Raw genomic sequence first — 12,335 nt, 5'->3', positions numbered from 1 at the left:
GATTGCAATATCCTTCTCCCCATCATTAATTTACCCCCCACATCCCTCAGGACTTTTCACTCCAGCCATGACCACGCTCTACTTTTTCTTTTTTTTTACACCTTATTTATAATTCTAGTGAGAGCAGAGGCTGCTGGGATAGCAACAGTATCAGAACGAGGCTCTGCTAGCGTTGTAGCCTGGGGCAGTGATTTCATAGGGTCAGATTGAATGGATCACACACACACACACATACACACACACACACACACACACACACACACACACACACACACACACACACACACACACACACACACACACACACACACACACACACACACACACACACATACACACACACACACACACACACATGCAGCTGTGCAGCCTTCCTGCTGCAAAGACCAAAAGAACTGCAACATTTTCACCTTCAGTCTTTTTATCCTTTTGTTTTATTTCTTTAGTCAAAGGTTGTTTTGTTTTGTTTTGTTTTTGTTCCCAAGGACGTTTGACATTGTGAAATTAAATTACCTGGGGACCAACCTTCAATATTAGACTATTACTTAAACCTGGGGTTCTCAACCGTGGGGTCAGGACCCCATTTGGAGTCACGAGACACTGGGAGGAGGGTCACCAGATGCCTTCTAGAAACTAAAAAAAAACAATTTGAGCCCGTTTTTGCTTATTTTTTTTTACCCTTTTTCTGCAACTACACCAAACGTGTCATATTCAAAGTGATTTTCATCACTTTTTTTGATGCATTTTTACTACATACTCCCATTTCTGCCACTTCTACATCACATTCAAATGTCTTTTCTGCACATTTTTCCACTATCAAGACATTTTCAGTACTTATAAACCCTTTCTACCACTTTTCCACCCATTATTGTCACTTTTAACCTCTTTCCACCATATTTCATGCTAATTTCTTGCCAATTTATCCATATTCACGATTTTTCATCCCCATTATTTGCCAGTTTAAACTAATTGTTCTTACTTTTTAAATTACTTTACACCAACCCCCAATTTCTGCCACTTTTAAGCCAATATTGACACTTTGAACCCTTTTGTTCACTCTAATTTGCAACTTGAAACCAATTTATGTGGTTTTTAAAATCACATTTCACTACTTTTCCCTCTTACTTTGTTTAAATTCATAATGATTATAAGATGTGATTATTAAATATTGGCGATGAGGTAGGATTAAAGTAATTTGACTTATTCCTACCCCTTTTCAGACATATAATACTACATATAGGTGTATTATATGTACTGTATATTGTGTGTATGTGTGTATAAAATATTTTTAGGTAATTTACTAACTTTTTAGATGATTTAGCAGCTTTTTCAGTCAAAATGACAACTTGTGCTGCTTTTGGTTGCTCTAAAAAACCAGGAAAAGTTAAAGATTCAGATGTAAACCTCCCACAGGGGGAGTAAAGGACCCTTTAGGAAAGCTCTTCTTCTCTGCTTCATTGTTTCCTACCAATCTACAGAGTTGGAATTGTCGCGTTTTGATCCTCTCACGGTAAATAAGAGGTTTACACATTTGTAAAAACAGTGTAGGATCCCTTTAAGACCTGAAGCCTTATTTTCTGCCACTAATTCTCCTGCTTGTAAAAATTCATAAACAGTAAATGTTGGTAGAATTCATATGATTTGCTCCTCCCGTTCCTTTAACTGGCACTTAGTCTAAGATTCCTATGGTGTGATCCAGTGCATTTAAATGATCTATCAGTGCTAAAGTATAGAAACCAAGCGACCATTTAAATCCCTTTTATCTTTGCTTCCTGTTCTCTCTACGTCCATCTTTGATCTGCCAACATAAACGTTCCGTCTCCGTTCCCCTTCAGGCCTCCACTCCGTCTCCTACCAGGGGCCGCGCCGGTACCGACTCTGTGTTTGTGAACGAAGCGGCTCTGACCAATAACCGCCACCACACCTGCAACAAAAGGAATGACCACAATAGTCTGAACACCCTGCTGGCCAGATCCAACAGCAGACAGTCCCCCGTGGCTAAGGCCCCCCAGGGCCAGGACCCCCACTGTCAGGGCTGGCTCCCAGACAGAGGGGTGTTCTACAGCCCTGTAGGGAGGATCCAGCACACAGTCAGTGGTAAGAGTCACATCACAACACGTTGGGTTAGAAAGCAAAGAAACAGAATTAGATTTATATAAGCAAAACATTCATGGAGAACATGCAAGATTCCTTCAGTTACAATCATATTTGTGGGAAGTTTTCTTTTTTTAAGGTAATTCCAACTTTTATGAGTAAAATAAGTTAGTGTGTGTTAGTTTAGTTCTGGGCAGTGACCAGTATATCATTGTTTTTTTTTAGTTTAGAAATAAATAAATAATAATAATTTTTCACATGGTATTTGTATGTAGTGTACACAACGTTGCCAAGCAGTGGAACGTTGTGTAGTGTTGCTAATTTAGCAACTTTTTGCTATTTGCCATTTGAAAAAATTGGCAAAAATGTCTATTTGTTGACACGTTTGTTCTTTCTACTGATTACATTGATAGTAACAATGCAGTCTCACTGACTATAACATTTAAATATGACCTTGAAGGTCAAGGTCACACATTGAAAGGAAATGTCGTTCAATGGTACCAGTCTGAGTACTGTATCTCAATTTGTGGCCAAGTTATAAGGAAAAAAAGAAAAAAAAAATATATATTTTTTTTTTGTCACGTCATGAACTTTGACCCCTACTGATCTTTTTACTGGTAGGTCGTACAGCTTCGGTCCAATGAAATAAAATGCTCCACTTGAGATGAGCTTTTCATAAATGTAAGCATCAAACTTGTACAATAAATATTGGTAGAGATATGGAAAATTTCTGTCTTTGACGCTTCACGAGATCTTGACCTTGACATTGTTCTTTGGCTCCAAAAAAGGTCGACTGCACATCCTTAACATTGTCCCTATGAGATGATGACATACGTGTCATTAGTGCTGCATTAATAGAATAGGAGGAGTTACAGGACAAAGGAGTTGTAATAATAAGAACTCTTACGATTACATTATATTTGACAATGACACACACTACTGCTCCATACACACACTACTGCTCCATACACACACTACTGCTCCATACACACACTACTGCTCCATACACACACTACTGCTCCATACACACACTACTGCTCCATACACACACTACTGCTCCATACACACACTACTGCTCCATACACACACTACTGCTCCATACACACACTACTGCTCCATACACACACTACTGCTCCATACACACACTACTGCTCCATACACACACTACTGCTCCATACACACACTACTGCTCCATACACACACTACTGCTCCATACACACACTACGGCTCCATACACACACTACTGCTCCATACACATACTAATACACACACACTACTGCTCCATACACACACTACTGCTCCATACACACACTACTGCTCCATACACACACTACTGCTCCATACACACACTACTGCTCCATACACACACTACTGCTCCATACACACACTACTGCTCCATACACACACTACTGTTCCATACACACACTACTGCTCTATACACACACTACTGCTCCATACACACACTACTGCTCCATACACACACTACTGCTCCATACACACACTACTGCTCCATACACACACTACTGTTCCATACACACACTACTGCTCCATACACACACTGCTGTTCCATACACACACTACTGCTCCATACACACACTACTGCTGCGTACACACACTACTGCTCCATACACACACTACTGTTCCATACACACACTACTGCTCTATACACACACTACTGCTCCATACACACACTACTGCTCCATACACACACTACTGCTCCATACACACACTACTGCTCCATACACACACTACGGCTCCATACACACACTACTGCTCCATACACATACTAATACACACACACTACTGCTCCATACACACACTACTGCTCCATACACACACTACTGCTCCATACACACACTACTGCTCCATACACACACTACTGCTCCATACACACACTACTGCTCCATACAGACACTACTGCTCCATACACACACTACTGCTCCATACACACACTACTGCTCCATACACACACTACTGCTCCATACACACACTACTGTTCCATACACACACTACTGCTCTATACACACACTACTGCTCCATACACACACTACTGCTCCATACACACACTACTGCTCCATACACACACTACTGCTCCATACACACACTACTGCTCCATACACACACTACTGTTCCATACACACACTACTGCTCCATACACACACTGCTGTTCCATACACACACTACTGCTCCATACACACACTACTGCTGCGTACACACACTACTGCTCCATACACACACTGCTGTTCCATACACACACTACTGCTCCATACACACACTACTGCTGCGTACACACACTACTGCTCCATACACACACTACTGCTCCATACACACACTACGGCTCCATACACACACTACGGCTCCATACACACACTACTGTTCCATACACATACTTTTGTGTTCAAAAGATGTGGGTGGAAGTATAAACGTATTAGTCCCGCCCCTTTTTTTTGATTGAAGTAATTTTTTTTGTATTTGGGCCATATTATAATATGGGTAGTACATTTGTCTTTATAAAGACATAAATCTACCTCCATATTTTAATATTTTAGAGCCAAACAAAGAAATGAAATTGTTTTATTTGTGTTCCTATTGTGACTTGGCTGCTCGTCAGCTGTTTTTGGCGATGGTGAATCTTTGAGTTTTTAAACGAGCTCAGTAACTAAATCACCTTCATCGTCACTGTTTGATGATGTTATGACAACCATGTATGAGGTCATGGCTCAGTGTTGCATTTAACAACAGTCCGTCATGTTATCACCTCGTCAGCAGAAACAGGAGATCTGTTACCTGTGAGAACGCAAACAAACCCTGAGTCTGAGAAAGAACACGCACACACACACACGCGCACACACACACGCACACGCACACGCACACACACACACACACCATCAGTGGTCTGGGGGCCTTCGCCTGCCAACGGGAAAGAGGAAAATCAATGTTTTGGCTCTCCGTAGACAACAGCGTGTGAATCACGGCGGTTTGACTGATTGGAACATCGATCTGGAAAAATCTTTACAGAACTCATTACAGCGTGACTTGTCATCACGCCAGGTGAAAGGACAGGAAGTGGGAGGAGGGGGGGGGACACACACACACGAATGAGTCTCAGCTCTGTTATCACGTCGTCTCTCGTTTATTGATAACCAGCAGATAAAATGACGGCTCCTGCTGTTGTTTTCCTTCCATCCGTTACTCATTGATCGTCTTATTAACCTTTTCCTCTTTAACGAATGACTCAGGGAAACTTGAGTCATTCGTTAACAAGCTGATATATCTGATCCACAGCATCATCTTAAACAGAGAATCTGTCATTATTCACGTTTCACCTCAAACATCTTTATCACAGCTCAAGACCCTGGGGGCCAAATCCAGAATCCAAGGAACTCATTTGACAATTTGAGCCCATTTTTCTGTAACTACACCAAACTTTCCATATTTAATCTATTTTCATTATTTTTTCTTGCCTTATTTTGTCTCCTTTTAATGTATTTTTGCTACGTTACTCCCATTTCTGACAATTCTACATCAAACTTAAATGCATTTTCTCCACGTTTTTACCAATTTTAAACATTTTCAGCACTTAAAAACTCTTTCCACCTAATGTCACATATGTTGACTCATTATTGTCACTTTTAACATCTTTTCACCATATTTCATGCTTATTTTTTGCCAGTTCACAAATTGTCATTCCCATTATTTGCCATTATAAGCTAATTTTTCCTACTTTTTTTTTAAACCTTTCTCCACCACTTTTTTTGTCCGTTTTTGCCCACTCTAATTTGCAACTTTTAACCAATTTTTGTGTTTTTTTAAAATCCCATTTCACCACCATTTTTGGTCACTTTTAACCCATTTTAGTTTTGATTAAAACAATGGTTTACATCTTTAAGATGACTATGTATTATTGAGCAAATAATAATAAACTTCCTGGATAACAGTGGATATTATTCAGATTAATAAATAATCCTTTATTTTTGGGGGTCGTGCGGCTGAAAATGTTAAATGACCAAATAATTTAATTGTGATATATCAGTAGGGTTGCAAAGGAGCATAAAATAATAATAATTTCCAGCAAAACTTAAATTCAGGAATTTTGACAATATTGAAAAATAGAAACTTTTCATGCAAATTATTTATTGAAATTAACCAGAAATTGGGAGTGATTTCAAATCACTATCATATCCAAATATAGATTTTGGCATCCATGTAAAATAATACACTTTTTAAAAAGCACAACATTTCAACAGATTTATTTGGAAGTAGAACTTTACAATTATTCAAGTTGAGTTTTATTCAATTTGTCACAAATTCAATCAAACTCAACGCTATTCGCATCAGTTTCCAGTTTTCAAGTCATTTTAACTTTTCAATTGTTGGAACAAACCTAGTTTTTCTAAAAATCCTGCTCCATCCTCAGTTTATCTGACTTAATTTCCACATATTAAAATAATATTGCCACTACCTTTCATCTATTGCAAAAAAGAGTTTGACACTCCTGATTTATATCTATATCATGCTCTTTATTGTCCATGTCTTCCTGTTCTGGATCACATGAACAAACGTGTAAATTGTATTTTTTCCACATGAAACGGTGAAAGAATCTCTTTTTAATGCTAATTCATTGCTAATCCTTTACCTGTGAAGGTTCTCCTGCACGCGCAGCTCTTTTTAATTCACTGGATTTCCATAATGTGTTGATGATGCTTTACTGTAATCTGAGGGAAGCAGCTGCTGGTGTTTGTGAAGTTATGCAGGTTGTGTTTGTTGGATTTGTTGCTCAGCTCTTCCTGTGAGGAGGTGAGAGAGGAAGTATGTATACTACAGTATGTATACAAGAATGCACGTCGTTTGTAACGCGTTGGAATACGTTGTCACTTCACTATAAAGGATGAGAGATATACAGCAGCAGCAGAATATATATATACAGTATATGTATATACACACAATGCTGCAGCAGTGAGATGGATAATATTATTCCCATATGGGAAATTCAAATGAAAAAGTTTTTTTTTTTAAATCAAATATTTTAAAGTTGATGTAAACCTTTAAGAAAACTGAAGAACTTCATTGAAAAACAGTAATTAATATTGTTTTAACGCTACCGTATTTATTAGCATTGTTTTATTTTTGTAGTCAGGCTTTAAGGGTCGCTCTGTGATTCTAATGTCTAGTGCAGACATGGTCAACTGGTGGTCCAGGGACCACATATGGCCCTCAGTCTACTTTTGTGCTGCCCTCAAAGCTTAAATGCATAAAATAACAAAAAAAAACACACTAAAGAAACACACAAAAATACAGAAAATATACCATAAATACAACCAAAAATATACAAAGTAGCTCTGAAAACACACAGAATGACTACAGAAACACACACAATGACAAAAATACACAAAATGACAACACAATAATACACAAAGTGACTTACGTAAGACACACATCTGCATTAAATGGCTTAAAAAATGCACAAAATTTCTTCCAAATGCACAAAAATACAGACAATATACTATAAATACAACCAATAAGTGGCTCCAAAAGCACACGGAATGACTACAAAAAACACACAAAATTACAGAAAATAACAACAAAAACACACAATAATACACAAATAGACAGAAATGTATAAAACAACAACAAAAATACACAAAATGGCTTCAAAAATACACAAAACGACAACATAAATACACAAAATGAATTTCAGAAACACACAAATTCACAAAATGGTTTCAAAAATGCACAAAATGACCGAAATATAGACCAAACAACAACAAAAATACACAACATGACTCTAGAAACACACATAAATACACAAAATAGCTCCAAAAAACTTTTTTTTCTTTTCTAAATTTTGCCTCTTTTTGTTCCACATTTTTACCTTTTTTCACAATTGTTTGCCACATTTTTCCCATTTATGCTATCCTTTGCCATTAAATACCACCTGGTTCCTCTTTATTTGCCCATTTTTTCCCCACTCTTGACTGTTTTTGGTTCATTTTCGTCACTTTTCATAAAGTTCTGATGCTTTTTTTCAGACTTTAGTTCCTTTTTCCAATAAATATCCCTTTTTACCAAGTTTTTGTCATTTTTGCAAGTTTTTTTGACATTTTTATCAAATTTTTGTCCTTTTTTTGATTTTTTTTTGGTTACTTTTCATTCAAATAAACTAACTTTTTCTCAATAAACACCACTTGTATCTTATTTCTCTACATTTTGCTCTTTTTCACTATTATTGGCCACATTTTGCCCATTAAAGCTTCCCTTTGCCATTACATACCACCTGTTTCTCTTTATTTGCCCATTTTTTCCCCACTCTTGACTGTTTTTGGACCATTTTTGTCTACCTATTAACTTGTCTAATAAACATAGATACTTTAAGAAGAATAAATTAACATTATAATACAAAATGACACTATCATTTGTCAGTATGATGTTAAAACCTACAGGTTTTCTGTAGTTGTGCCACCGTCAACGTTAGTTTATAGCTTCTATTTAGTTTGTGTTTCGATTTATGAAACATCACGTAGAGATCTGACGACATGTTGCAGATGAACACCTCCAGGGTTTCAGAGCCATGGGTCCACATACAGCTCACTGTGCACTCTGCTGTAGGCGTAAAGCCCTGGGCTGCGTTAGCCATTTATGAGCTTTACATTCATTATCAAACTGTCAGCAACAATAAAACAGATGGGATTGAAATAATAAAATAAAGATAAGAAAACAAACTCTGCTGCTGCTGCTGTATTTAATTAAGGTGTAGATTCAGAGTTGTGAAAATATTTTATACACGTGCTTTAACAACTCACGATGGGTGCCGTATATCGCCGTGATTTAACCGCACACGTAAAGTTGTTTTATCGCCACACAGGAGCCTTAATTAAAAAACGTAAATAAATAGAATCATAAATAGATAGATTCATAGATGGGGAAATTACGACAGTTTGTCAGGAGGTAAAACCATTGGTGTTTAAAGTCAAAAGGTTGATGAATGAAATCCCAGAGAACCCATAACCTTTGGCTCAGAGTCTAACTAAACCAGGGGTTCTCAATCTTGGGGTCAGGACCCCATTTGGGGCCTCACCAGATGGCTTAAAAAAAGAAACTAAGAATATATATATATTTTTTAAACGATTTGAGCCCATATTTGCTTATTTTTACCCTTTTTCTGTAACTACATTAAACTTCCATATTTTAACCTGTTTTCATCACTTTTTCTTGTTTTTTTAATGCATTTTTACTACATTACTCCCTTTTCTGTCACTTCTCCTTTTCGACACATGTATTCAATTTCAAGACATTTTCAGCATTTATAAACGCTTTCCACCACTTTTCCACCTAATGTCACATATGTTGACTCATTAGTCACTTTTAACCTCTTTTCACCATATTTCATGTTTATTTTTTGCCAATTTAACCACATTCACCATTTCTCATGCCCATTATTTGTCAGTTTAAACCAATTGTTCCAATATTGACACTTTAAACCCTTTTTTCCTTTTTTTCTGTCTGTTTTTGACCACTCTCTATTTCTGTGGTTTTTAAAATCCCATTTCACCACCTTTTCCACCATTTTTTGGTCACTTTTAACCCATTTAATTTCTGATTATTTGGCTTTAAGTTACAAATCCCTTCCTATCAGAACAGGGAAATGTGGTGAAAAATTGTAATTATGTATTTCTAAAGAATTAAGCGCATATTGCCTTAATTTGAGATATTTAAACTTATTTAGATTTGACCTTTTGCAACACTGGACTATCTACTGCATCATGCAGAGGTGTTTCTGGCTATAGACGGACGATGCGTAAACCATGAAATGTAGGATACATAAGCTGTAGCTTGTGTTTTTGAGGAGTAATTAAGTCAATAGTTATTTTTCTTTTTAAAAGTGCAACTGAAAATGTATTTTCATGTATTTTTGTTTGGACCAGCAGAGGGCGCTGGTAACCCAGTGGTCGGTTGGCATGCAGATATTCTAGCAGTGAAGAAGAGATGCTATGTGCTAGCAGACAGAGCTAATAGAAAAACGTGACTTTTACAGATATTCACGTAATATTACAGATATTCTTTCAGTGCTAAAGGGGTAAGGAATCATTTATGAACATGTTTAAAAGTAGTAGGCGATTCTGACTGCCGCCTACGTTTCTGGACAAGAGAAGGATAAATAGATAGCGCCCTCTGCTGTTTAAAAATTGTACTGCGACTAAATTTTCAGAGTATTGATATGAACCGTGATACCTATGAATCGATTTTTAACTGCCTTATGATTAATCGTTACATCTCTACTTTAAAGTGTGAATTATTACTGATCCAGATAAATGTGAATATCTTATGATTTCAGAGCTTTACTGTTGATCTAAACAAAGCTTTGATGTGATAGCAGAAGTAGTGGCACTTAATTATTAATTTTCCGATAACTTTTCCATGTTTTCTCTTTATTTTAAATACATTTGTGATACATTTCATATATAAAACAATTTAACGCGTGTTTTTTTTGTTCCCACTCAGATCGCAGCTCTAACGGGGAGGCGTGGTCGTCTAAAGGAGGCGGAGCTAAACCCCATCCTCTGCTGCCGTATCCCAGTGACCCTCAGCTAGTCCTGAGTTCACTGGTTTCAATGGGGAACGACAGCGGAGGAGAAGAAGGCAAGGAGGAAACCATTGTGTACCTCTGACACTTCACACACGTGTTTTTATAAAAACAGCAACTGCTAAAAATGAAATGTATATTTCTGTGTCACATAGAGTTTTAGCCGGAAAACAGACAGTGTCACACGCACCTTAGATTGAGAAACTAGTGGGTTTTTTTCTGGTTTTTCTGGTCATTTTTTAAACGTTTTCTTTCCTCCAGCCATATGTGACCTTAAACCTGTAAATGCCACTTAATGGTTCTGCCTTATTTCTTCCCTCAAGCTCTAAATATATTACATTTACCACTGAAAACATAGATTAAATAACCTTAAGCCTGTAAAACATCAGACTATTGTGGGTTAGCGTCTTAAAATAAACTAAATAATCAAGTTTTCCACAATATTCATTACATATCAGTTAAATTATGCAGCATTAATTTATTGTTTCTCATTGTTTTTAAAGGAAATATTGAACCCATTTGTTTTTAAAGAGAGACGTGAAAAAAAGCTCAACTAAGGTCTTTTAAACAGCAGTTTTTGAACTAAAAATAAAGATATTTGGAGGTTTTCTATCCCTATAAGGTCAATACCTGTGGGATAAATTGCCATAATGTGTTGTTTTTTCTCTCCTGCCCTTTATGGTCCACTGAGATTAAATATTATTTGTCATCCTGAAGAAAAACTGTCTGATGGATCATGTCCTCACATTTGGTGTCAACATTAAGAATTCCCTGCGGGACATAAAGACTAAATCTGTGATTTTTCACCTTGTGTCATCTTCTGGTTGAGTATTTAACTTATTAATCCCCCTATTATCCTCAAATATCACTATATTATCACATTTTATCCCTGGGGTCAATCTGACTCCAGGGATTTTTGTCTCAAGAAAAAGATTTTCAGAAAATTGTTGACGAAATTTTTGTGTCAGGCACTTTATTATTAATTGTTGAATACGTAAATAAGCCCTTTATAATAAAACCTTAACCTGTTCTCTAGCGCCACCATCAGGACAAATGTTTTAAATTAGAATTAATTTATGTTGAATAGTTTTCATCCAAATTAATTAACATTAATGACCACAAGAGTATGAATCCTATTGGTTGTGGTGATGGTATTAATTTTTCCTACAGCGCCACCATCAGGTCAATAGTAATGTAAGGTCACATCAGAATCAGAAATAATCCCAGCAGGAAATTATTTTTGTTACAGCTCCAGATATACAAACAATATTTTTTATACATACTGTATAGACACATTTTACACAGCTACAACAGCTTGGGGTCAATTTGACCCCATAGGAACACAAATGTGTGCAAAAAATATCATAATAATTTTATGCTAAATCAATTGTACTCATCAGATTCGGAAAATACATTAAATATGAAGAAAAAAACCAAAGTCAACTATTATTGTGTTGAATGATAAACATTGAATGGGGTCAAATTGACCCCAATGATAATAAAAGGGTTAAAAAGTTAAAACCTGCAAAGAAATCATATCCATTTTAGTTTTTTTTTTTCCTTAATTGAAAATAATATTGCGTAACAACAACAGTGAGTAAACATTATGATGCCTAAACGTCCCATGTTAGCAATTTTAAATAATTTTAGCAAAGTAGCT

The 12,335-nt window shown here is 36.6% G+C and overlaps 1 protein-coding gene across 1 annotated transcript in view; it reads left to right on the top strand.

Annotated features, from left to right (window-relative positions):
- Window positions 1-11,823, top strand: part of arhgef28a (Rho guanine nucleotide exchange factor (GEF) 28a) — an 80,038-nt gene extending 68,215 nt beyond the window's left edge. Inside the window, exons 34-35 of the mRNA XM_028462854.1 lie at window positions 1,836-2,097; window positions 10,594-11,823. Coding sequence (XP_028318655.1) covers window positions 1,836-2,097; window positions 10,594-10,760 — 429 coding nt within the window. The 3' untranslated portion in view covers window positions 10,761-11,823. The remainder of the gene's footprint in view (window positions 1-1,835; window positions 2,098-10,593) is intronic.
- Window positions 11,824-12,335: the final 512 nt, after the last annotated feature.

This window comes from Gouania willdenowi, chromosome 12, assembly GCF_900634775.1.
Source record: "Gouania willdenowi chromosome 12, fGouWil2.1, whole genome shotgun sequence".
Classification (NCBI taxonomy): Eukaryota; Metazoa; Chordata; class Actinopteri; order Blenniiformes; family Gobiesocidae; genus Gouania; species Gouania willdenowi.
The sequence above is the reverse complement of the archived record's forward strand: the minus strand, read 5'-3'. Positions and strand labels throughout refer to the sequence as shown.